General features: G+C 43.6%; 8 protein-coding genes across 8 annotated transcripts; 5 read left to right on the top strand and 3 right to left on the bottom strand.

Annotated features, from left to right (window-relative positions):
* Nucleotides 1-184: 184 nt before the first annotated feature.
* V865_007499 (uncharacterized protein) lies at nt 185-1,896 on the top strand (the record flags this gene model as incomplete). Its single annotated transcript, XM_066231246.1, has 5 exons — nt 185-272; nt 425-501; nt 582-620; nt 685-780; nt 937-1,896. 5 exons carry the CDS (start codon nt 185-187, stop codon nt 1,894-1,896), a joined length of 1,260 nt encoding a protein of 419 aa, XP_066087343.1.
* Nucleotides 1,897-2,642: 746 nt separating this feature from the next.
* Nucleotides 2,643-5,517, bottom strand: V865_007498 (uncharacterized protein; the record flags this gene model as incomplete). The annotated part of the gene is made up of 3 exons (XM_066231245.1): nt 2,643-3,803; nt 3,864-4,889; nt 4,957-5,517. 3 exons carry the CDS (start codon nt 5,515-5,517, stop codon nt 2,643-2,645), a joined length of 2,748 nt encoding a protein of 915 aa, XP_066087342.1.
* Nucleotides 5,518-9,819: 4,302 nt separating this feature from the next.
* Nucleotides 9,820-11,183, top strand: V865_007497 (uncharacterized protein; the record flags this gene model as incomplete). The annotated part of the gene is made up of 9 exons (XM_066231244.1): nt 9,820-9,844; nt 10,050-10,081; nt 10,155-10,300; nt 10,376-10,469; nt 10,579-10,603; nt 10,667-10,776; nt 10,854-10,889; nt 10,963-11,032; nt 11,125-11,183. 9 exons carry the CDS (start codon nt 9,820-9,822, stop codon nt 11,181-11,183), a joined length of 597 nt encoding a protein of 198 aa, XP_066087341.1.
* Nucleotides 11,184-11,733: 550 nt separating this feature from the next.
* V865_007496 (uncharacterized protein) lies at nt 11,734-14,531 on the bottom strand (the record flags this gene model as incomplete). Its single annotated transcript, XM_066231243.1, has 12 exons — nt 11,734-11,775; nt 11,862-11,945; nt 12,062-12,292; nt 12,431-12,810; nt 12,903-13,000; nt 13,059-13,141; nt 13,240-13,517; nt 13,622-13,684; nt 13,787-13,848; nt 13,970-14,054; nt 14,175-14,246; nt 14,321-14,531. 12 exons carry the CDS (start codon nt 14,529-14,531, stop codon nt 11,734-11,736), a joined length of 1,689 nt encoding a protein of 562 aa, XP_066087340.1.
* Nucleotides 14,532-15,233: 702 nt separating this feature from the next.
* On the top strand, nt 15,234-16,149 carry V865_007495 (uncharacterized protein; the record flags this gene model as incomplete). Its single annotated transcript, XM_066231242.1, has 3 exons — nt 15,234-15,442; nt 15,502-15,827; nt 15,905-16,149. 3 exons carry the CDS (start codon nt 15,234-15,236, stop codon nt 16,147-16,149), a joined length of 780 nt encoding a protein of 259 aa, XP_066087339.1.
* An 848-nt stretch (nt 16,150-16,997) lies between these two features.
* V865_007494 (uncharacterized protein) lies at nt 16,998-20,871 on the top strand (the record flags this gene model as incomplete). The annotated part of the gene is made up of 4 exons (XM_066231241.1): nt 16,998-17,982; nt 18,047-18,218; nt 18,308-19,343; nt 19,408-20,871. The coding sequence occupies 4 exons, from the start codon at nt 16,998-17,000 to the stop codon at nt 20,869-20,871; spliced, it is 3,657 nt and encodes a 1,218-aa protein (XP_066087338.1).
* Nucleotides 20,872-22,437: 1,566 nt separating this feature from the next.
* Nucleotides 22,438-24,322, bottom strand: V865_007493 (GTP-binding protein YchF; the record flags this gene model as incomplete). Its single annotated transcript, XM_066231240.1, has 7 exons — nt 22,438-22,603; nt 22,691-22,763; nt 22,833-23,142; nt 23,434-23,511; nt 23,601-23,994; nt 24,063-24,163; nt 24,254-24,322. 7 exons carry the CDS (start codon nt 24,320-24,322, stop codon nt 22,438-22,440), a joined length of 1,191 nt encoding a protein of 396 aa, XP_066087337.1.
* Nucleotides 24,323-24,806: 484 nt separating this feature from the next.
* Nucleotides 24,807-25,926, top strand: V865_007492 (cytidine deaminase; the record flags this gene model as incomplete). Its single annotated transcript, XM_066231239.1, has 6 exons — nt 24,807-24,861; nt 24,954-24,990; nt 25,071-25,141; nt 25,413-25,456; nt 25,532-25,572; nt 25,677-25,926. The coding sequence occupies 6 exons, from the start codon at nt 24,807-24,809 to the stop codon at nt 25,924-25,926; spliced, it is 498 nt and encodes a 165-aa protein (XP_066087336.1).
* Between the last annotated feature and the right edge of the window lie 430 nt (nt 25,927-26,356).

Genomic DNA, 26,356 nt, shown 5'->3' with positions numbered 1-26,356 from the left:
CATCATCAATAGAATATACCCTCGTTGTCATACGATACCCTAATTTAGGCAAAGGGCAGAACGCGCTGACAAGTGATCAAGTGATCATTTGTCATTCGACCAAATTCATAGAATTGGATAGAATTGGATAAACTCGGACACGAGATCTCGGAGTTCAATGGTGGTATAAAACAAGAACAAAACGATGGCTCCCTTTCAACTACCTAACATTCTCATATATCTCACTGGTGTAATTAGACCCAAACTTCTAAGGCCTCATATAAGAGTACCCAGTGAGCTCCAACTCTTCCTCTCCACTCAATATCCCTCTACGGTATTCTCCCTGGGAGTATTCACGAGCTAGTTTCGATGTTCTGTTCTGAGAGCATTCATCAATAGATAGGAGAGGAACTGATATCAATCACTCTTGTGCTAAATTCCCCAGGTATAGCTCAAGTCGATTTCAGATCTTTGAAGAAAGAAGGGTTCAATGCTGTGGTAGTGGATAAAGACAACTGTCTGGTGGGTGATGTGACATTTCTCTCGTACTGTATTATAGATGTACATGAGTCGTGTATACTCACTTATATGTTGTGAATCAGACTTTACCTAACAAAGATGAGATCTATCCCCCTTATCAGGTAAATAACCTGTATTCTCTTGTTAACCTCAAGTTGCTGACTTGATCATGTTGATACGATACAGACCGCCTGGAACGATCTGCTGCAGACATTCGAACCTGGACGAGTATTGATAGTCTCCAACTCAGCTGGAACAAGGAAAGATCCAGGTGGAATAGCTGTGAGTGGTTTGTGCGAACATACAACACAGTGTGTTACAATGCACATTATTTTTGTTGAAAGGTATCTTCACATACATACGAGAAAATATCCCTCATTTCTGAGAACTAAAGCCAATGCTAATTCTTGTTTTTTTTTTTTTTTTTTGTTCTTATAGGCCGAATCAGTTTCTCTATCCCTTCGAGCTCCTATCCTCATCCACTCACAGAACAAACCAGGTTGCTCTGGATCTATCATATCATATTTCAAAGGTCAACTAGGTCAACCGATAACGAATCGTAAGAGGATAATACAAGGTAGTGAGAAAGTATGGAAGGATGAACAAGAGGATGAAAAGATGTTATGGGAAAGATGGGAGGATGAAGTGGTTCAGAAACCTTTATTGGGTTATGGTCAGGATCCTACCTCGGCTCGTAAAGGAGATAGAGTCGTTGTGGAACGTACTCCCAATCCTAGATTAGAATCGGCAGAGGCAGATTCAAAACAGAAGAAAGAAGTGGGGGTTGGAGTGGATGATTTGAAGATTTTGGTGATTGGAGATAGATTATTCACAGATACACTCCTATCTCATAGATTATCATTACACTTACCGAAACGCAAGGAGGAAGGGGTGTTACCATCGGTATTATCAATCTATACTACTTCTTTACCTCAACCTAAAGATGTAAGAATACTAAGATGGATAGAAGAGAGATTATCTAAAAGTCAAACTCAACCTATACCTGGGAACTTCAGCCATCGATTTATATTGAAATCGCAAGAAGAGGAAGAAGAAAAGAATCGACAGATATTAGATCATGTAGTCAAGCGGAATAGTCTAGTAGAAGCTTTGAGATGGTTTACACCAAGTAGATGGAGGGAATTTGATAGGTCCTTACCACCTTTGACGATACATCCAAAAAGTTGGAAACCCCTTCCTGTCCTTGTAGGGTTTAGCAAATCATTTGTATATGCTATAGTCCTATTACTTAGATATGGTATGAGAGGAGCGAAGAAGGTACAAGGTTATTTCAAAAAGCAGATTGAACTTGCTAGAGCTGAGGCCAAGAGGATAGATAGGGAAAAGGCAGAAGAGAGTAAGCAAGAGCAAGGGTTGATACGGCATGAGAGGATATAACATTATTAGTGATATTATAGATGGGATTTGGGATCATGTGGAATCACTACAGAGTTACAACGTAGCATCGGCAACCATAATTGTAGATGTAAACTTGATATGGATGAGATGCAAGCCTCAAATCGCAGAATTGATGCGATACTATACATAAAAATGTGCATAATATATTCATATATATATATGTATACTGTATGTTATCTTCCCCTCCAATATCGAGATTTGTACAACTGCACATATATAGGAAATCTGTATATACTCGCATATAAGGTACATATAATTTTACCTTGAGGGGTTCAGGTTCAGGTTGATTTTGTTGTTTTGTTAAGAGGTTATTTCGATTTTTACACCTAACAGTTTATATTTACAAAGTTGATATACGAGATATCATTATTCCTTTGCACCTTCTTCTCATCCAATAATTCTCTTTTTTTCACATACTCTACTGATTTACTTGTCTACTTTTCTATAGTCGCCTATTATTTTCCCTCCTTTGTGATTCGAAATCCAATTGTATTGTATTATTTCGATAGGTCGTTATAAGCTCGTTAAGTTTCGTTTAAGAAAAAATGTCGTTAAATTCGTTAAAATGTATCTGTTCGTATCGTTAAAAATCAAATTCCTCGTCAAAACCAGATCTGGATCAGATTCAATCGAGATTCGTCATCTGTATTCACAGATTTAAGATATTTCTTATATACACAAGATGTTATTGGTGGAATCATCCATCATCCGATTGGTTGACAAAGTCAGAACCCATGATGACCCTGGCCCTGACCTTGACTGGTACTGACATGAGCGAATTCACTCATCTCCATTTCCAAGTCCTGACCATGCTCTGATCTGATATTCGTCACATGTCCATGGCTATGCCCATGCCCGTGGCCTCGTTCGACAATTGGTGATTGTAAGACCTGAGAATCAGGGTGCGACATGAAAGTGGAATTGTACCACATCGGCATGGATGTAATCAAACTACCGTCTATCGTCGTGTGGTTCTGACCTCGAACTGGTACAGGAGTCTCAGGAGTGAAAGGAATGGCCATAATGTTTCGATCTGAGATAGGTTGAGTCCGGGAGGTGACAGGTGTACTGAAATGACGTTGATGTCCTTGATACCCCTGAGATGATTCGACATGTACAACCGAGGAAATTCCATTAAGCCCTACAGTAGTCGCATTTCCACCAATATTACCAGGTTGCTGTGCAGCTGTACCTGCTGAGGTCCTCGGAGGAGGTGGCATATCCATCTGATTGGCCTTGTTGATAGCGGTGGTAGCAAGCGGGCTTTCTAACTGACCATAATTCATCTGGTGAGCTGGAGGACATGTGTTGGGCACATTCCAGATGTGGCTGTTTTGATGCATACTTGGATCTTGGAACGGAGTATGCTGTTCGTGCTGTGCGGTCGTATAGGCTCTTTGGCCAGTCGGATCTGTAGCTGATCGCCAGTGTCCGTGAGACACTGTCATTTGATCGGAGATCGGGAAAGAACCTTGGCCGGTAGAAGGGGTTTGCAAAGATGAGTTGACGGGTGAAGCAGTATCGTCTGAACGAGGGTCTGTACCAGGATTAGCATTGCCCTCTTGAGGTAAAGTCGGTGTAGCAGGATGCGACCATTGTTGGACTTGTGTGGGCGTCTGCGACGTAATGTGCAGTCCCCTCGCCATCATGGATGCACTTGAGAGTGATCTTTGACGGTTATGCGAGGGAGTCTGGGACGTTGATGAAGTTCCGGCAGCATTCGGCACGGTGATTGTAGGTCGTTTGTCGCCTCGACGAGAGCTCGTACGTGAGGGGACAGGTGTGAAGAAACCCGAAGCCGAGTTGGTGGAGTTGATGGTTGGAGAAGCGGGAACAGACGGTTGAGTCATGAATGTAGTTGAAGGTGTCATACTCGCTGAGGATGGCTATTCGGTCATGTACATAAGTTACAGATACAAAGCGATTATAAGACAAAGCGAATTTACCTGACTACCCATACCTTCGCTGAAATCCAGACTCATCTCTTTCATGCCCTTTTCGAGCAACCATTTATCGTATACGCCCTTCAGGGCATTCTTCATCTCGTCTATATCACTGTTATTCAGACCTATGTGGCTGCTGAGCCAGCCGGTCTCTCCTTCATCCTTATTCAGGAGGAAGACCATTCTATCGGCGAAGATCTCTGCTTGTGCCGAAGGAGCCGAAACAGCATCCGAGACGGTATCAGTACTAGGAGAAGGGCGTAAGACCTTGTTTTGTCGATATTCATCTGGCAGACTGGGTACTGGTGGTGGCGTAGGTGATCTGGCACCCCATTCTCGTTCCCTGTCATGACTGGATTTGATGACCACCCCATCAGAAGCTGTTCGACGTGGATGAGGTCTGGTATTATCACTCGATTTACTTTGCCAGATGCTATGGGCCGGAGGATCCTCTCGACTCGTCATTACGCCTAAACCTCCCAGATTGACCAGCTCATCAGTTTGAGGTTCGGATTTCCTCCTCTTGGCGGACTTGATCACAGGTGGTTTTGATTCTCTGATCGGCTGAGGTAGCCCGGTGAGCAGCGGTGTGGGCGAAACCTTTCGTGAATTAACTGAAGAGGTGACACTGGTCGATGCTGCTCTGGCTTTACTTCGAGGATCCCGTTTGTTAGGTTTATCGGAGGGTATCTCGAGCATTGCACTAGTCATTGAAGCGTCTAGTCCCAAGCTGAACAGACTGGCGCTCATCAAAGTGTCGGGACTATACCCCAAGCCAGGTGTAGAGCCGGCAGGCGAGAAAAGCGTTGCGGGTGTGGAAGTGCCTGAGGCAGATGTAGACCCAGTGGGCATACCGAAAGATGGATGCGAAGGCGAGATGGAGAAGTACGATGCTGATTGTGGTAGAGACGATGCGATGGAGGACACAGAAGAAGGTACGGAGATGGACAGTGCTTGAGAAGGAGTTTTTGTTTGAGTGCTACTTGACGGAACGGGAAGATGTGAGGATGAGCCATTGGCTGCTTCCGCCTAGATACACAATAAGGCTTCAGCGCGAAATTACTACATGAATAATCCAAAGAGTACATGAACTCACCTCTTTCGCCTTCTTTTTATCCCTTTCCCTCTTTCTTCTCTGCCTCTCTCTGCCCTTCTCTCTAATTCTAGCTTGTTTCTCTTCCAACCGTATTCTTTCGGCCTCACTGTCATCGTCCTCCAACTCCAGCTCTGGTGATCTTGGTCTACTTCGGGGGACGCTTGGCATGTTGTTCTCGACCACCACGTCTAATGTACCCGTTCCGGGTGAAGGCAAGAGCTGCATCTGACCTACAGGAGAGGGATCAAATGAGCTCGCTGTAGATACGCTCAGAGCATCTGAAGACTTTCTGCGGAACTTCATCGCTTTGGTAGGAGTCGGATGGGTCACTTGAACAGAGGGTAATGACTGCTGCTGAGATAAATCGGGCGATATGTGTTGGAGAAGAGAATCTTGTGATTGATTGAAATGAGCATTGTGGTGGTGATACGACTGGTTATGTGTTATATACATCGTTGCGTTCGTTTGATTGTGATGATATGGATTCGGGTGATGATAAATAGGGTAAGAAGTAGATGAGGATGCGGAGGATGTAGGCGGATGATAGCCAGTTGGGCCCATGACTGTGTGGTAAATAAATTATATTGTCAACTACCATCGTGGTGTATTAACAGGATCAGACAGAACAGGACATTTCTCTCACTCACCTATGATCTATGGATGAAGAGAGTTCAAAATTTCGGCGAAGAGGTATATGATACACGAGTCAGCGTTACATTTGGTAACGGTTCACGGATATCCGATCGCATTCAGGACACATGCACATATTATGCCATCTGAATCGCGATAACACACGAGGTACCGAAGAGCAAGAGGGTGAGGGTGAGGGTGAGGGTGACTTGTGTGGAAAGGGTTGAAAAAGAGTGACAACGTTTCACCATACGACAAGATCAATCGGGTTGATTCCGATGATCTTTCCATCTGTCTCTTGTCTGTCCTTGATGGTGATGGGTGATGGAGCTAGAAGCATAGCAGATAGATGATACTCACCTCGACCTCGTTTTTCCTTATCCTTCCTTTCGCACTTTCTTGCTATCGCGTATGAAAACGCGTTTTTTTTTTCTTCGTTTCCTCTACAAGTACCACCTTTCCCCCCCTTTTTTCTGCCTGATCGAAGGAGAAGTAAGACCCTACTTTTGTCGGTTGTGATTACTGAACCCGAATCGTCGAGCTGGTGATGAGAGACATGAGATATGTACAAAATTGGAATGATGTCTCTTTCAGCTCAGCTGAGAAGTATTATGACAAATGACAATATGATCAATCATACAGAACTGAGGAAATTATATATGATACCTAAGCTATGGAGAAGTTGAAAAGATGTCGGAAAGGGTAGTTTACGAAATGAGACAAAGAGATAGGAACGCTAGCTAGTAACAAAGTAGTAGTACGTATAAACCGGTCGGCCGGCTGCAATGGTAGTATGTCGCGTCCCTTTTCTTACTTTATTTTATTTACCTTTTAGATCGTTTTAGTCTTGTATATATCAAGCTGCACAGTCCCACTTTACCATATGCAGTTCGTTCATACAGGTACAGATAGATGGTACTTGAAGTATGGATCAGGTGTTCTCGATGTCTGTGCGGATCACGAATGACGAATTTGAAACGGTGTTATGTATGAGGGATGAAGAAGAAGACGGATCGAAGTGAGGGGTAAAGTGGAACCTGAGCTTTCGGAAAGCTAGTCCTAATTTGGATGTTATTCGTCTCCGAAATAAGTGAACTAACGATTTCTTTGGTTGGTACAAATCTGACAGGACGCTTGGTTAAGTTACCACAGAGTAGTCTGCTGAAGACTTTTCCAGTTTTCCGGTTTTCTTGTACCTTTTATCGAGAGTAGTATGGAAGGGAAGGTACGAGTAACGAGCAACGAATAGAATTGAGAGGCTCTATAGACCGTCAAGTATATATAGAAAAGTTCGTCGTCTACTACCTCCTAGAGATACACGATCAATTATCTCCATGCACCTGCGATGAAACTTCAGGTGGGGTCATGGCTTCGTAAGATCCCAGGGGTGTCGGGATCGACCCTTTCATGTTGAGACCGACGGTGTGCAGTCTCTATTTCTTCCCATGTGGTCATTACTGTAATCCCTGACAGACTGATTCTAATCCGTCAGTGGACGATAGAGGAGATCTCTTGAACTGACGCTGGCAATGACGCCTCTTCGCTCATTGTTCAAGGTTGGTAATCCACTTTCAAGGGGATCGTTCGTTGATAAGTCAAAGTCAAATTTGATACGATAGCGAAATTGCTCATACTGTAACTAATAAATCGTAAAGACCCCATTCACCAAAAGACACAAAATCACCCGTCTTGTGAGACTTACGTCCTCGAGATCTTATCCTTATACATGTACAAGTACAGCGTAGCTCGCACAGACATGAGATTTGGTTAGGTCAGGGATTGTAACTTACCAATGGAAAGATGATGTTGTGCCTTATTGTAGTATCTTCCCTCTTCCTCTTGTGCTCTCGGTGTCTGTCAGGAGAACATGGTATGAGTGATAAGATGAACATTCGTAAGCATGATGATGCTTTAATCAACGTATGTGATCAAAATCAAATGAGTCATACAGCCGTCTGAACTGACATGTCGAACAGGAAACGGCCCCCGAAACAAAGTAGAGTCAAGGTCAGTCACTTTAGGGCATGGGAAAATCAAACGCGTCTCACTCCAAGTACTGCCGTTCAGTACCATTGCACCGAGATCTGGTAGCAATACATATACTACTCGCAATGTATAGACAGATGCAGCTGTACTGTATCTGCATACCATCTCATCACTTTGAAGTGATCCTGCTGTCAGTGTACAGCGTCTACTAAGTCGTGCTGTACCTAGCTAACTATGACTGTAGTAATTAATCCTCCGAGCCCAAAATGACCCCACTCCGGGTACTCCGGATGACGAGAACGGGTTCTCACGCCATCGCAGCTTTCATTCTCCGTCATACAGCTTACCAGAGTACGACACTACTTTACAATTTACAGTAGTATAGAGTTACCGTACTTTGAATGCAGTACATAAAAAGTATGGAGATCACATGGAGGAAAAGAGTACGTAGCGGTAAATCTGCCTATTCGCACAGCCGAAGATGACGGAAGCTTGATGCATCACATAGAGTGCGCAACCCCCCTCACCCCCCTTGTAGTTCTCGGAAGAACGTTACCTGATTTATTTTTGAATTGGATTGGATTGGACGGGATGATGTGATGGATGATCGAGTCGTCAGTCTTGATGATGAAGAGATGATGTACTGTGGATTATGAAGAACGGATGATGTGCGATGTACCTTTTTTCGGCGAGTCGTTAGTTTCTGATTACTTCGGGAGCTTTCGGCGAGTCAGCCAGCTATTGAATAATCGTAGATAGGGTTGAAATGGGCTATCTTTGACCGCTTGTCTTCCAACTTCGCTTCCCAACAACGGTACCCACTCTGATCGGCTCAGCGTAACCTCGTTATGCTAACGATCTACTGCTCGCATGTCATATCTCGATGGGAGGAAGCAGCATTCAGCCCTGTGTTAGTCCCATTGCAATCGAGTAGTTCTCCGAGGTCGGTTCAGGTACTTGGAATGAACACATCATTGTGGTGATGAGGAATAGACTCAATTAGTCGACGTTCATGTAGTGAAAGGATTCTACTAGAGGACCGTGTTATAGCATGTACGGCTTGCTACATCCCGCTGATTATCTCGTGAAAAGAGAGGAATTGTAGATTGGAGCTCATCGAGGCCTCAAAACGGAAGACATGCTCGTTGTTGGCTACGTTGACAATATTTATGCGAGAATTCATCCCTTCCGTTGACAACGACGTCAGCTCACTGTGGAGGACTACAATGCATGCTCCAGGTAGAGCGACGGCAGGCACGACAATCGATACCAATATCATCCCACAAACCATCTTATCAGACGATGCGACCACATGCGGCAAGATGGACGCACCTCGAAGAAGCTAGAAGCACAGCATGCTCAGGCTGAGCCTGATTCACCGGATCATAACAGTGACACAATCTGCCTTGATCGACCCATGCTCTAACAAGCATATCCAGTGACATACGGAGGATATGCAGACTCTTCCAGATCCGAAGCCTCCGTCCATGATAGAAGAGTGACTTCCATATCCATCGCCCCCACCACGTGCATACTGTACCTTTTCGTCCTCCTCGTCATCAAGATATTCCTATGTTTCACTCCTTTAAGCTCAGGTACATCATTGCCACAGTGCCACCAGGTCGATAATCCCCCACGTGGTTGTTGAAAATCAAAAGCTAAAGTCGCGTTTCAGGTTGTGCACTGTCATTCTCTCTCTCTCCGTCTTTGTGTCATTGTGTCACTGTATCATTGTATCGCCATATCATTGGGTATCAGTTATCGTAATACATCATCATCCAGACGCTGACTCAGTAGAGCCAATTATCTCAATCTCAAAGGTCCGATAGCATCTCGACAGCTCAGTGCAAATTCGGTCATCATTCATCGGTCGCCATCGCCTCCCCTGAAGTGAATTCACCACACTACTCTTTGTGTGCTATATAGACAAACAGCGTGGGAGCGGATCGGAACATCTATCAAAGGGATATCAAATCAAACATATCGACATAACGTATCGTGAACATATTCATATATCTATCTTATTAACATTATCCTTGGACACCTCGTACAACAGTGTAAGTAGTCTACATTCTCCATTGATGCAAGACATCGAGAGTGAAGGGTCACACGGGTAGTCAGGTAGTGAAGTGAGAAGGGAGAATGGTCATATGTGGAAATATCAATATAATGTGATCATAGCTGATGAACACCTATGTCAACACAGTTCACCCTACCTCTTCTAAACCCTGACTTCTTCGAAACATAATGGCAGCTACGCGGAACATCAAGTGTGAGTTGGCTATCACTATCGTACAATCACCATCGTATAGAACTCCCGCTAACAGCAGAAACATACCTATCTACTCTCGCCTCCCCCACTCGCCCTCAACTTCCATCGCTATATTAACGATCCTCAACCATCATCATCATTCATCTCCCGACTCTCTCGTGTATGACCCACTCACTGAACCTGGCCCGAATCGAAATGTGAACAGGTGTCGTGGTAGGAGACGGTGCCGTAGGGAAGGTGAATTTCGACCATCCCATACTCTCTGTTCATATAAAATAGCTTGATTACTGATATTCATACTTGATTATAGACATGTCTCTTGATCTCATACACTACCAACGCCTTCCCAGGCGAATACGTCCCAACAGTATTCGACAACTATTCAAGTCAAGTGATCGTAGATGGAATGACAGTCTCTTTAGGTTTATGGGATACTGCAGGTCAAGAAGATTATGAGTGAGCTAGAGCACGACCAACATATAAGTCATTAACTGATGGCATGGTGTGGGATGACTTTGTGAAATAATATAGCCGATTAAGACCTCTATCATACCCTCAAACAGACGTTTTCTTACTTTGTTTCTCAGTAGTATCGCCAGCTTCTTTCGAGAACGTAAGAACGAAAGTGAGTTTGATTCCACCTATTCTCTTTCCATCACCAATCGATCGTGGTCTTCATCCATCCGTGTAAAGATTGGTTTGAGCTGATGATACGTTTCATTGTACTTTGATAGTGGTATCCTGAAATTCAACACCATTGTGAGCGTCAACTCCTGTCTCGTTTACGATTGTGATGCTCAGCTCATCCAATTTATGGTATAGCCCCCGGAACACCTATCATCCTCGTCGGTACCAAGCTCGATCTTCGTGACGATCCTTTACAGCTTGAGAAGTTGAGAGATCGAAGACAAGCTCCTATTCAATATCCCCAGGTGAGTAAAAGATCACATCGTATTATCTTTGCCTTCGCTGTGTGAATGATTTGGCTGACAGTTTGTGGTCATTCTAGGGATCGGCTATGGCAAATGATATTAAAGCTGCAAGGGTGAGTGAATGAACACTTTCGATAATAGTGATATATCAAGCTGACAATCTTGTATCACTGTTTTGTAATATAGTATCTCGAATGTTCAGCTTTAACACAAAAGAACCTCAAATCAGTATTTGACGAAGCTATCCGTACCGTCCGTAAGTATTATCCATCTATCTTTTGACCGGTTATTCTGTATGGTTGATTTTTTCCTGATGACTGATTGGTGTGTGCTCTCTCTCCGATCTAGTCAACCCAAATCGACGTGCTGGTAAAGCTAAGAAATCCAGCGGTTGTGTACTCATGTAATTCTACTTCTGTCCCAGATCATGAAAGTATAGAAATGATTCGGAACGGATCTCTCTCTCAAGGAATCGACCCAAACACACAACGGTTTCTCCTTTTTCGAAGTGCTTTTACGTCTATGTTAATCCCAATTATATATCGTACTGTTAATCATCCATTTTACGTTTCACGTTCGATGTCTATGTTTATGGTTCATGTTCATATCGCTCTTATATGTAATAACAGGTCTCCTCTTTTTTTCCTTTCAGATTCTAGTCATATATTCATATACTTTTAACATTACAGTATTATTCTTTTTCTTGTGATTATGTAATTATCTTCACGTATAACGTTCCTTATGAGTAACTTTTCTTCGCCTCTTATTTTAGTTTTTCTCATGAATGAGCTTAGTGATATCAGTATGCATATGTACATGCTAAGTCAATTATATATATATGGAATATTCACAGATACATTACTGAACTAGAAGATATCTTCTCTTTGGCACCTCATAAACAGCCACGAAATTACGTTTTAAACCGCTGATCAACTACCATAACGCTCTTGATATGGCTTAGGAACTTGCCTTTTGGGCATGACCTTTTCGTAAGCCGCCCTACGACGAACAAAACTGTCAGTATGAGGGGATGGGAACCCATCAGTCGATTTGAGATCGAGATACTGTACTCGCATTAGTCCAACCAATCTTTGTTCGTCATACTTTCGAGTGACGAACATCAAACCGTATGGTAGACCATTAGAACAGTATCCTAAAGGTACGACACCCTGTAATGCAGTAGAGACCGTCAATCAAGATCGAGATCAAATGATACTGTATCGACCAATCTTTCGTGTAGTCATACCGTCACGTGAAGGGGATATGTATTTGAACCGTCACTTACAGCTGGATAATTAGCAGCTCCTACCCAGTACCCTGGAGCGCCCAACTCGAAATCAAAAGCAATAGCATCAATTTCAGGATTAGTATCAAAAATATGACCTAAACTTCTCTCTTCGGCTAATACTTTCAATTCACTTTTGAGTTGTTGATGCTCGGTTGAATTCCTTGGTGAGGAAGTGAGAGAGGTGAGGATCCGCTCTTGACAACATTCGTTTGGTGGTAATTCTTCAGACTATAGTACAACCCAAGCAACACAGCACAAATTCAATCGACAGGTGAGCTACCCATTATCATATTGTGAACAGCTTTGGAAGGTATATAATCGCATTGCATTGGAGTGAAATGAAAGGGAGAAGGAGAAAAGACTCACAGAATATTTATCATTAAACATTGCCAACTCCAACATATTCCTCACTTTACTTTCCTTCAGATCGTTAGTCAGATAATCATCCATATCAGCTCGAAAATCAATATTAATCTTATTCGTCAATACTTCCAGGAATCGCTGAATATCTCCATGAGAACTTAGGTTGATATTCGTATTCCACTTGAGTTTTAGTCCATGAATTGTCTGGAGATAGTGAAGTGTTTCGCTGAACTTGATTTTAGATTCTGATGGACAACCTGAGGGGATTCCGAAGAATGGTTCGTCGGAGAAGTACTTTGTTGGTATACCGATGGTGAACTCTGAAAGTTTTGGAGGAGATGATGCTATTGATATAAGATTCGATAGAGGAGGTATATCGTGCGCTACGGTAAAATGTTGAAGTCGAAGAAACAATTATTAGTATAGTAAGTAATCCCGAAAGTACAGTATGTTTCCACTGTATAGCATTACTCACTCGACTGATCCTCCTGATCCTCTCCACTCATGAATTCTAACATCAAAGCTACGTCCCATGTCGTGAATCCCATTGGACCAATCGCATCGTGATCAAGACTTTCAGACACTGTACATCAGCAATTTACCCCCTTGCTAATGATTTCGTCCGACCCACCTGACAGGTACGACACCTTTCCTAGATACTCTTCCCAACGTAGGTCTAATAGCGTACAAAGCCGCTCTACTCGCTGGACCAAGCTATATCCATTTCACTCGCACTTTTAGCTCTTTCCTTTCTTTGGTACTTATTGCATACAGGTATAGCAAAGTTGTATCGGTCAGAAGATGTGACTCACAACACTTCCAAGCGTATCAGTACCCAGAGCAGCCGCACCCCAACCCACACTTAGACCTACAGCAGAACCCGAGCTACTTCCCATTGGATCTCCGCCTTGGTCAAAACCTCCCTCAACATAGGCCGAATTGCACTGACCTCCTACAGCTGACCAGCCATTCGTAGGTCCTCTAAATGTCACATTGGCTTTCGGGCTATCGTCGCTGGATGTTATGGGACGGAATCCTCTGAGAATACCTTTCCAGCCTGCTAATTCGTTGAGATTGGTCTTAGCAATTACTACAAACCAACCAAGTCAGTACGACACCCCACTAAGCGCAAGCGTAAAAGAGGGGTTTGTTCTTGTATGTGGAGAAGGATCGTATGGACTATGCGATACTTACCTATCGCTCCTGCTTTTCGTAAATTCTCAATGACGAATGCGTCCTTGCGTACGATAGAGTCTTCTATAAATTCCCAAAATACAAAGGAGTAATGGTCAATATCCTTGTACAGTGTCTGTATTTTGAAAACATGCAGAATTTTATGATTAACGTGTACCAACTCACTCAATGCTAAACTACCTGCTGTAGTTTTCATACCCAATTCAAGATCCGTAGCGATATTATCCCTAGACAAAATACCATAATTTTGGAACCATCAGGACATATCTAAGTAGTGTTCTTCTGCGGTAAGGGTAAGAGGAAGTTTAAGTTTTAGGATGTTGATCGATCGAGTAATGAAAAACTCACTTGACTAAGATTGGTATACCATGTAATTCACTTCTTATCCTACCTTTTGATCGCTCTTCGTCCAGCTGTAAAGCTATCTCCAGGGCTGTCGTTAGATCGAACAGAGGTCAATTATACATATCTTATTTTTTCAGGTGAACCAAAGGTTCGCTAAAGGCAAGTTGATGTAATTGTTGTGATTTGTTCAGTAAATAGATTAACTCACCTGATTGTCTAGGTGCAGATTGAATGACGGCTTTCAGATTCAAACCTTGGTAATTATCCCTCTCAATTCTGGCTACATAGCATGACAATCGAAATGATCAATAGGCCCTACATTCCCCAAACTGAGACGTGAACACTCATACTTACCCAAATACGTTTCCACAAGCTGAACACTCGTCAACCGTCCATCGCTCAATAATTCCTGTATCTCCCTGATGGAAGTTTGCAATAAGTCCAATTGCGGGAGTGTCTCAGCACCGATAAGAGGTATTTGATCATGAGCATCGTGTGAGTACGAGTATAGAATAGTGATTAGAGGCAAAAACATACAAGGGCAGATCACCCAGATTAGCAGCATATTGAAATGAAGATTGATAATTATGGTTACGAGTATGATTTCGATTTGATGAGTTAGGGTAGCATGAAGCTACAACATAGGTCAGCTATAACGGTTTCAAGGATGAGAAACGGATAAGAGGATAGTGCAGGAAGAAAGGAAGGGTTCTTCGCGATTTGAGAACGTTTTTATGACGTATATCATCTGATATTCACTATCTATAGCTACGCTATTCTTGTCCTTTAAGCTACTCGGGACTACTTACCGATACGATCGGATCAAAATGATGCAGAAAGTCAATTCGGAAAGAAGAAAGATGTTTGGGATGAATGTCTCGGCTGGATAAGCTCGAGTAGATGATTGACCAAGGGTTCACATTTCCCGAAAGCTGTGTGTCCTTCGTAGCCTCGTCGGGGTCATCCTTGTTGCTGACGAGCAGAGCATACACACGCGAGTCAGGACAGTCAGAAAAGCTGAATGCGTTAATGATAATGGCCATAATGAAGTCGCTCTTGTTGCAGGCATGAGTGGGTAGGTATATGGTTGATGAAACGGAATCAAAATTTCAGAAGCAACCGAGTCCTAAGTTCAAAGTTACTCCATCTTTCCCAAAAGTTCTAAAATCTTTCGATAAATCAGACCTTATACCTCGTCACGACCCATTCACTTACCTGCAGCACTCGTCTTCAAGAGACATACGAGACTATCGACTCACCTTGCACAATGTTATCACCCATAACCGCCCCTCCCATCTCGATAACACCAGAGGAACACACACAGATAACTTCCTCTACGCCCAGTTCGTTTGTTGACATACCGCCTATATTGAGATGGTACGATGAAGAGGTGGAAGTACTCTTATCGTCCAGGAGTGGAGGATGGGAAGGATGGGGGGAGGAGAAAGTGAAAGGGAAACTATGGGTTAATGAGATGTGAGTGAACGGTCAACATGGTTAGTATTCCAGTTACTGATGTTTTATGCAACTGATAGATCCGTAGCCTTTATACCCTCCGATCCAAATTGTACACCAGGCTTCAACCTACCTTTCCCCTCTTTGACTCTACACGCATTAACCCCCCAATCGCCTGAATTACCTGCACATTTGTATTGCCAGGTGGACGAGTCGGATGCGCCTGCTGCTGCTAGTGCTGCTGCTGCCGGACCTTCTCAACCTCATGGACAACAAAATGGAAATGGAGATGCACATATGGATCAGGAAGAGGAAGAGGAGGATGAGGAGGAGGGGTATGAAGGAGGTGAAGAAGAGGAGTTTACTGAGATGAGGGAAATAAGGATATTCTTAAATCAGTCTAAACGTATGTCAAAGCTGCCTCTCAACTCGCATAATCCTAATCCGATCAGAGCTGAGTAACTTGTATTATACCTATCGCAGTGGAATCGCTATTCCAGGCTCTGTCATTCTGTTCAGCGCTGCACGACAGTCTCCTACCCAATGGCGAACCATCGTCGTTCTTTGGGTTTGGCGGTGACGATGACGGTGAAGATGAAGATGAGGAAGAGGGTGATGAGGGTCAATGGGAAGATGCTGATGAAAGTGCAGGTGCAGATGGAGCAGGAAGGGTGAGATCAGATTTTCACAGTGGTGGTGGACCTCAGGCTAGGTTCAGGCCTTATTGATCGAAATGCAAATGTAAATCGGGAGGTGTTAATCCCTTGTATGAAGATACTGCACAGAGAAAGAGGATAAGAAGAAGAAGACAAAGATTGGAATGACAGATTTCATATAATAGACTATCATGCTGATATGCATATCTTTCTGAACCTGATAGGTAATATACTTCCCTACTACTACCAAGAACGATGCAAAGCTGAAAACGACAGCGAAGGCGAAGGCGAAGAAAGAGACAAAAGATGAGGAAGTAGGACAAGTAGTGGATCAGATGGAGAGGTTTTTGAATTTGGTTGATTGGGGCAACGTCGAGAAGCCCAAAGGTTGGGATGATGATGAGGAGGAGGAGGAGGAGGAGGAGAAGAAGAAGAAGAGATAAGCGCAACGACTGACGTATGACGAGGGCATTGAGATGAAGATGCTTGGTATATCATGTACAAAATAAGAAATAGTCTTCACGGTAAATGCAATGAGACTTCCCCATACTCTACCAGCTCTGCATACTTGTGGTACCGAACATCTGTGTGAGAAATAAATATGGATTATGCTTGATGCAGTTGCCAAGTTGTTGGTTAACGTAATCGTAATGGATATGATGGTTCCGGTGGTCGGTGGTCGTGATCTGAATTAGGCCGAAGGCAACAACAAAAACAATTATTGCGAAGATTAGCTAATAATCCTAATTAGGGTAATATCAATATCACCCACCTATACCTTGACGACGCAGTCTCAATCCCTCCACTAGCTACCACCGCTGTATATCTCTCTATCCATATCCATCCTTGTAACATCCGCCAAGAGACAGCTACATAGCACAGGTGAATCCACTCTCCAACTGACGACCCACAGCCCACGAATGACCACTACCCCTTCGTCATCGCGCTTACCTCGACCGACACTTGCTCGCGCGAGTCCCTCTTCATCATCTTCAAGATATGTATCACCTTCCAGCTCTTCCAAGTCCAAGACCAAGTCCCGCTCGGGATCTCATCCTAAGATATTGCCCTTTCCCGAGCTGTCACTGAGAGCACAGGAGGCTCAGCGTACGTCGAGGGAAGGGTCCAGGACGGCTAGTCCGATGTCGTCACCTCCTATCGACAGGCTGGAGGTAACGTTCGATCAGATGGTATCGATGAGTAGAGGTGGATCATCAGAAGGTAACGGACACGAAAGGAGGTCATCAGCTTCAGCTAGTGGGAATGGAAATGGACCTGGTCCTAGTTCATCATCGGCAGCATTGGCAGGATCAACTTCACCTCCCATCCCTTCTCCTCTTGCCGTCAGTGCTGCTAGATTATCAAGAGCCAGAGCAAGTACGGCTCCTAGCAGAGCCAGAAATTCGGGAAATGCCAGCGATACGAGCTCGAGGCAAGCTCCCTCGGTCACTGTCGGACGATCTGCTGCGAGACCAGCTATACCAGTGGGTACGTCACCTAGTAGAAGGATAGAAGGATTTAGACCTGCATCTCCCGCATTGGCTCGCGTGACTACAAATGTACATACGACTTCGACCACGGTGAACAATTCTTTGCTCAACCCTACAACTGCTACTTCAGTCCAACCAAGACCTGTATCTACTCTCCTGACACCGCCTACACCGATCACATTCTCAACTCCAGTCAAACATCATCCCCATCCTCATATCAGTCACACGACTCACAACCCACCCGTGCAGCTTGCAACGACCTCGACGATGGCAATAACACCGATCTCTTCAAGCTCCCATATCAAAGATCATCTCTACCAGTCGTTTACAAAAGGGATCTGTGCGGATGTCAGGCTAGTGGTCAAGAGATGGGGTGTATGTTATCACGTACATAGAATGATCTTGGTTCAAACGAGTGAGTCATATGTAAATTGGGAATCATGTGAGATCGCTAACTTAGAAATGCTATCGTCTAACAGGCTTCTTCCATTCCCTTTTCCTGGGTGGATTCTCCGAGACTCAACCTCACATGGGAAATAGTGGGAAAGGCAAGGAGAAAGCGAGAGAACGGGTTATCACTGAAGCGGAATGGAATGGGGAAGATGTGGAATTGACCTTTGATGATCCAAACATAACCAGAGCAGCTTTCGAGTGAGTTTCCGCCCCCTTTTCTTCTTCATTCATTACCATCCGACATTTCAGCAATCAAACATGAACAAGTACTGACCATGATAACACAGAATATGTCTATCTCGATTATACTCGTCCCATCCTCATCTCCAATTCCCGACAGATTTGCTCCCCACTGCAATCTATCCTCTTACACCCTCTTTCCCTCATATCACTCTTCCCGACTACTTAGCTCTAAGAGCTTCGATACCTCCGAAATCACATCTTGCTACACCTCGTCTATTGCTTTCGCTACTGGCTACAACCATATATCTAGGTCACGGCGTGTTCATGCGCGAAGTCCTGGTCTTGATCCTTCGGACGGTGGGACCATTGACTGTAGGAAGATACCTCTCGTTCGCTGTGGGAGATGGCATAATGGAAGAAGAGTATTCAGGTCAATCGGAAGAAGGTGCTAGATCTCTTAGCGGTATAGCGAAAATCATTAAAGATAATCAAGATAGCTCGTTCGTTTCTCGTCAGACATCAGATGAAGATCTTGTCGAAGAGGAATTGCACAGTCTTGATCATACCCCTCGATCATCTAGTGATCTAGGTACAAGATTGAGCGATAGTAGTGAAGAGTCGATTCGACATGGTGGAATACCCATACCTTCCCTTCAACTCCCATCCAGATCCAATTCAATGCGAAGTCATCATACGACCGATGATCCGTTCTCTTTCACTTCCAACGATGCCAACTCCTTACCACATTATTACGGAGTAGTAGGGAACAAGATTGGTGAAGCTTGTTGTTGCTGGTTAGCCAGATGGGGTGTCGACCTGTTAAACGCTGAGCTCGAAACTCCTTCTCCCGCTTATCGAATTTGGGCACATGGTGGTCTACCTGCCAACTTAGTCCGGGCGATTCTTAGCTCTGATTATTTCTTCGTAACCAATGAGATGGAACGATATAGATTTGCTAGAAAGGTATTGGACCTGAGACGATCAGGTTGGGACGAGGAGAATGAAGATGCCGGAGACATCAGTCTTGTGACTGGTAGTGCTGTAGGGTTCCACCTGGCTGATGAATCTTGGGAACAATGGGAAGAGGACGAAGCAGAGATACTCAAAACTTTCGCTGAAGGGATTTACTATCCTCATATGGTATGTCAACCCATCATCCATGATCTTAACAGGCTCTGTTGCTGATAAAGCCGCTTGGTTTCAGACTTTCGATGATCTGTCCACCATCGCTTCCGATATTGACCCGGCGACTCACCTACCCTACGCACCATTGTCGGTGCTGCAAGCTGCTCATTGGGCAGCAGCTGATCTCCGATCCCGAGTCACTGCACATGAGAAGACGGGCGCTTCTCCTCCGACGGCGGACGACGAGAACGAACTCGGTCTCACACAAAGTACCACCGCTATTTGCACTCAAAACAGAAGACGTCGACCAGCTACGAGAAGTCGAGTGCCCAGTCCGGCTATCCCTTCGTCTTCGACTTGGGGACCTCCGTCACCTTCTTCAACGATTGATACTCTACCCTCACTCCATTCTTCCCAAAATACGATATGGCATGCTGTTCCTACTGACGGCACGCACAAGATCGGTGCTAGTGGATTGTTATCTCTCTCAAACTCGACGCAGTACAACGCCTTTGGTGATATGCCAGATTTCGGACCTGAACCACTTGATCCTACATCTCATCCTACTTCCGACGTAATGGACAAGAAGCGTCGGCCACCACATGGCGAGAGGTCAGCATTCGGATTGATGGGCGATAAGATGAGCGGCAAGGATCTAGAAGATAAATGGATCAATGAAGGTGGATCATTCATGATTTCAGGTTTAGGCTTAGAAGGTGACTCGCCTTCGAAAGTCACTCTTGGTGATGGGAACGAGGAAAGATGGACCAAGATTGAACCATACAGATTTTCAGTGGAATTTTTCGATGTGGACAAATTAACTGAGAAAGAAAGGTTTTATTCGTCTACGCATTTCTACGCAGGATCATATTTCAACTGTTATGTCCAGATGATCAAGAGGAAAGAAAAGGGATTACAATTAGGTGTCTACTTGCACAGACAGTCACCAAATGAACCGTTTCCTATACCTTCTTCACCTAGGAAATCCAATCATACCCCACCGCTTGGCGATAAATTAGCACCTTCGTCATCACCACTTCCATCTTCGTCCGCTGGACTAGGTACGACTCTTGCTACCGCTACTTCGCCGGTGTTGTCGCATAATAGGAATTTATCAACTTCACCAATGGTCGTCCCGGGTTCACCACCCACCGCTACCACAGGTGATCCCACTTCGTCCTCTGTAGGTCAGAGTACGAATATGAAACATGGATCGGCATCAGCACCATATATCGATTCAAGATCAACTACCAAAGCGTTCTTCAGTATATCTTGCGCTTCAGCCTTGGGTACGGCCCTGATACGATTTACTTCTGGTCCAGACTCTTTCGCCTTATCTCAAAGTTGGGGATGGAAATCGTCAGCTCTGAAATCGGAAGAATACCTTTGTATACCCCCTCAACAACCACAACCCCTGCCTGAAGACGAGGATGGGGATGGGGATGGGGAAGGAGTGTTGGGTTGGTCAGGTGAAATTCCGCATTCTAGTATGAGGTATGGTCAATGTAGTCTTAGAGCTACGGTCGTACTGGGTGTTGTATAACATTTGGAGGAGTATAGATATATTTGGTATATGTATATGGACTTTTATTTTGGTAAGAAGGAAGGAAGGATGAGGGAGGATGGCAAGTATGGGTTTTCTGACCTGCACTTGGGATGATCATCCATCTTCCTTGACTTTGTCTCATGCACTAACTCATTTCCTTCATCTTTCTTCTTTTCTTTCTATTTTCAATCACAATGCTAACATAAATTCCGTGATTAACGATATCTCATCTCATCTCATTATAGACTAACCGTGATACTCATTACATAAATCGATATGTGGATCCTTCCTCGAATCTCCTATCTACGTTTGACTCGTATAGTCGCCTTACCTCTTCCTGGCCACTGACGATATCTGCCGGTCATCCTCATCGAGTGAAGGATCTCAGATTGAATCGATAATTATTACCACTTCATCCCTCTTCAAATACAGACTCACTTGAATCCTGACCAGACAGTAGGAAGACATCCTTATGACTTTCACATCCATCCTTCAGAATCGACTATCGAACTATCATTGGTATCATCATCATTGGACGATGATCATCAAGGAAGATCGTAATTCCTTTTAACAGCAAGATCAAGATCAGCAAAAGAGAGGAAGAAGATAAAAAAAAAACAAGTGGAAGGTTTAACAGGATGAATCAAGGTCCACCCAACAATTCAAGCGGACAATGACAATGTAATACAATCTATGTGAAACCAAGCGAAGCGAAGCGAAGCCAAAGGAGAATAATATAATATATGTAAGTAAAAAACAGTGGTGGTGTAAAGGATCAGTCAGGATCTTGGGATCTTATTTGATGGTCAATCATCCCCCCTTTGACCTTGTATTAGTCAGTTTCCTTGTCGATTGTCATCTTATCAAACTCGATGAAATTTCATTCAAAATACGAGAAAAACTTATGGAGAAAGTCAAGTTCCGTCTAACCTATGTGGCATGGTACTTATTCGAAGAATCATTCAAAGATCTCTCTAAGATACGGATCCGCCAGTATATCAACCTCGATACCTCGATCTTAATTACGTATATATCTATTCTACAAGACTGTCGATTTCTTAGACCGATAAACAGACTGCGCATGAACTGTATTGTAATTTTTAGTGTATTGATATTGCATCCCTTCTTACCCTCAGTTGACACTGTAACCGTACAAGTGATTTGAGTTCCTAAATTCCGCTCTCGTATCTATTCTACTTCAAGACCATGTTCTATAAAAATGTCTATGTCTATATACATAAGGAATGCTATTATTATCCTGCCTTACTTGATCGTCCACAATGTTGCTCGGTCTTTATAAACCTCAAATATGTATATACTGTATCTATATGAAAATGGACATGTGCATGTATATATCATATGTGTTCCTAAAGCCATGGCGAGATCGCTGTCTGATATATGAGTAGTCCCATCTCATTCAGCCGAGCAGTAGTCTTTTACTACCATGTGATATCAATCCGATGCTGTATATAATGTCCACAAATAGGCATACAGTAAAGAAGATGTATAACGCATATGCATCAATATATATATATATATAACTTCTGTACCACATACTCTACTCTATTGACCAGCTTTCCAATAACAGATATCACCATCTACAACTTCATAAGGTTTACCTTGTTGTCTTAGCTTACCGGCAGCTTTGACGAGTGCTTCCGTACCGTGTTCCTTGAGATCGTTGTAGGCCATAATTTCACCACAGATGAATTTGTTTTCGAAATCGGAGCTAATTGTTTTTTTTTTTTTTCCGTGTAATTAGCATTGCATCGAACTGAATTGGTTATGATGATGTGTGCGTAAGAGGACGACTTACTGGATGACACCGGCAGCAGCAGGAGCTTTAGTTCCTTTTCGGATTGTCCAAGCTCGAACTTCATCTGGACCGCCTTTTGGAGTAAATCGATTCAAGTCAGTCTCAGAAGATAAGAGGATAAGGTGATTGGTAATCCGCTTACAAGTGAAATATCTAATCAAGTCCAAACTTGTATAACCTGCCGTAGTGATCTTGCCCAACGCACTAGCGTTCTTACCCAATCCAAGTGTCTCAGCTTCAGCAACCTTCTCTTCGTCCGTCATCCTGACCAGACGCTCTTCGAGAGCCACCGAGAATGGGATAAGGGAATCTCCAGGGTTGTTCTCATCTATCCAAGCTTTAATCTTGGGTAACCACTTGTTCTTTTTCCTCACGAAATCTCGTTCGGACAAGTTGACCAAGTAGGTAATAGGTTTAGCAGTCAAGAGATTCAGACCGTTGATCACTTCGACCTATATCCAATACAACAGCTAAAGTCAGCATCTTCTGACTTATAGATGATAGAAAATGTTTCAATAGGGAGATGGGTCGATGTATATATGTGATAGATCAGTAAAATAAAATTTCTCTCATTTGATAATTGGGCGTTACTCCACATCGATGAGCTGGGTTTAAAGAGCAGAGCTCTGTTTCATCAGGCAGGGGATGGTTTGGATGGTTGGAGGATATGATTGAGTTTGGTGAAGACATAGACAATCCGTAAAGATTGGGAAAAAGTCATGTAGTGAAACATCAATGCTAACCTCCTTGTTCGACCAGTTTCCTTTTCGCACATCCTTGTTGTCTTCCACAAGGTGTTTGAGGATTTTCTCAACGATAGCCTGTAAACCGAAAAAAAAACGTAAACAAATATACAAAATCAGCAATTCACTTAAAAAAATTGTTGATTCGATTTTTTGAGTTGACTTACAACTTCTTCTTTCTTGGCTTTATCAGCCAAACTAACACCACCAGCCGATCTAGCATTCTTCTTAGCTTGTTCCAAGCCTTTCTCAACCCATTCGATATCCTTCAATCTCAATTCCGTTGAGATGATCTGCATATCCCTACATGGGTCTACATCACCTTCGACATGGATAACTTCGGCATCATCGAACGCTCGGACCACTTGGAAGATACCGTCGACCGATCTGACATGGGACAAGAAAGCGTTTCCTAGACCTGCACCTGTCGATGCACCCGCTGTCAAACCTGCGATATCCACACAGGTCAAGAAGGCTGGTACTTTTGAGGCGGGCTTGTATAGTTGACAGAGCCAGTCGAATCGCTCGTCAGGTACGGGGATACGAGCTTCCTCTGGGTCGCTGAATGACGGCAGGACAAAACAACAACATTAGTTGAGTAGAGATGTTAGTCAGGATGATATACTTACATAGTGGCATAGGGGAAGTTTGCAGCTTTACCTAAATCCGTTTGAGAAAGGGTGTTGAAGAAAGATGATTTACCGACGTTTGGTACACCGACGATACCGATCTATAAAACGACATATGAGGAATGATCAGCCAAATTCGTTGTCGTCAAAGTTAGTGCTATAGCTTCGAGTGGGAAGAGCTATAGACCCACCTGTAAGTTGTTACTTGGTCTACCGAGGATGACCTTCTTAGGTTCTTCGACCTTCTTCTTAGGAGCCATTTTCTTAGGTGGTTTAGCGAAGTGATAAGAGGTCGAGGAGAAGGAAGCTGAAGCTACAGTAGGTCTAATGAAATTGGAATGTACAACGGAGACAGAGGGAAATGGAAATGGAGATAAAAATCTAGAAGTGACGGTTTTAGTTGGTTTGGTCAAACTTCTTCGTGATACGTTGATAAGAGAGAGACGAGGTGGCATGCACCTTTTTTGGTAGGAGATGAGTATTTGATTTAATTCGTGAAACAGATGGATACGAAAGAAAGTGAAAGAATGTCAAAGATGTGACATGGCTCAAGCGAGCCTTGGAAAAGAGAATTTCGGACTGCAGTTTTATTCAGACCACGAAAAGTTAAATGTTGTCCTCACTTAATCAGTGGATGTCTGGAGTCTCCACAAAATCCATGTCCCCGAGATGGAACTGACAATTTCTGTCATCTGTCATCTGTTATCTTTATCTCTTCCATGACAGCAGCACAATCGAGCAAGAATGACATCTTTAGACACCCAGCAGCTAGACAAGCTCATCAGGGCTTCTCTCACTTGTGAGCATTGCATTTATCATATCTTCAGTCGTTTCGAGACCCATTGATGGTCAAGGTCTATCGAGCTGAATTGGGCATTCACCATCTTACAGATCGAGATAGCGCCTATGCTCCCTATTCGAAATTCAGGTTAGCTCCTGTATCCCGGTCGCAGCATCAGTCCAGTAAGCTGTTGAGCTGACGCAAGGCATCATCTACCTGTTGTACAGAGTCGGCGCTGCCCTCTTGTCATCAGACGGACAGATATTCGGCGGATGTAATGTCGAGAATGCTTCTTATGGTAGGTACAGATAATGTTTTTCACTTATCCATACATTGACGAGGGATCGGTGGAGAGCGGCGCTGAAGTGATGCTGTAGTGATGCTGTAGCGCTAACAGTGTAGGAGTGTAGGAGTGGAAGAGCTACTTGGGGTATATGCGTTGCTGTACCTAAGAAAGGGAAGCAAGGAGAAAGAAGACACGGGCGAAGCGGGTGGGGTTGAACGACGTTGCGTTGACTGGTGAAGGCGTATGGAGTCTGATCAGAAGTACTGACCGACGATATCTTTAGGTGCCGGTATATGTGCAGAGAGAACAGCTGTTGTCAAAGCTATCGTAAGTAATGGAATTAAACAGTCCAGTAGTAGAAGACTCATCATGCTCATGCTGTTTTTGAAATTTTGATAAAAGAGCGAAGGTCAAAATCAGTTCATAGCAGTCGCTGTGACTTCGTAAGTTCTCTACGTCCGATGTTATACGACTCGTCTCAAAACACCAAGAGAACATCCCTCACTCTCACCTTTTAAGCACACGACTGACGATGTTCACCGAATAGCGACGTACCTTCCCCAACAACCTCTCCATGCGGTATCTGCCGTCAATTCCTACGTGAATTCCTCTCACCTTCCGTACCCATCTATATCATCTCATCCGAATACCCATCCGAATTACCCCCTTGGCTCGAGAACCTAGATCAAGACCAGGAAGGAGACGAAGCTAAGAAATACGTCGTGAAGATGACAATGGAAGAATTGTTACCTAGTTCGTTTGGACCCGATAATTTAGGTATGCAGGGGCCTCAATAAGGGCAATCTATCGGATTGACTATGTATATGAATATAACATTGAGCATCAGTGATCACGAGTATGCCATATTCCCATTCTTGTGAAGCATCGGTCCACACCACACACCATCGGCTCAGTGGGGTTCAAGTAAGAGAAAGACAGGCTAATTTATTGCACCGCAGTGATTTTAACTGGCTAGATACTTCATGTCGATTTTGGTATTTCTGAATATGCATAAGAAGTTTTTGTTTGTTTGGAATTTCATTGTAATTCAATTTAATTGTATTGTGATTAAAAAGAGTAAAGAAGGAACAAGGAAAATAACAAAAGACCACCACCATTTGTCATCATTATTGATATCAATAGATTTGTATTGAAATTGAATTGAATCAAAATACAAAAACATACAGCAATAAACAATGACCATCAAAAAGAAAGAAAGGTTCCCTT

Source organism: Kwoniella europaea, chromosome 2 (genome assembly GCF_036810445.1).
Source record: "Kwoniella europaea PYCC6329 chromosome 2, complete sequence".
In the NCBI taxonomy this organism is placed as follows: Eukaryota; Fungi; Basidiomycota; class Tremellomycetes; order Tremellales; family Cryptococcaceae; genus Kwoniella; species Kwoniella europaea.
The sequence above is the reverse complement of the archived record's forward strand: the minus strand, read 5'-3'. Positions and strand labels throughout refer to the sequence as shown.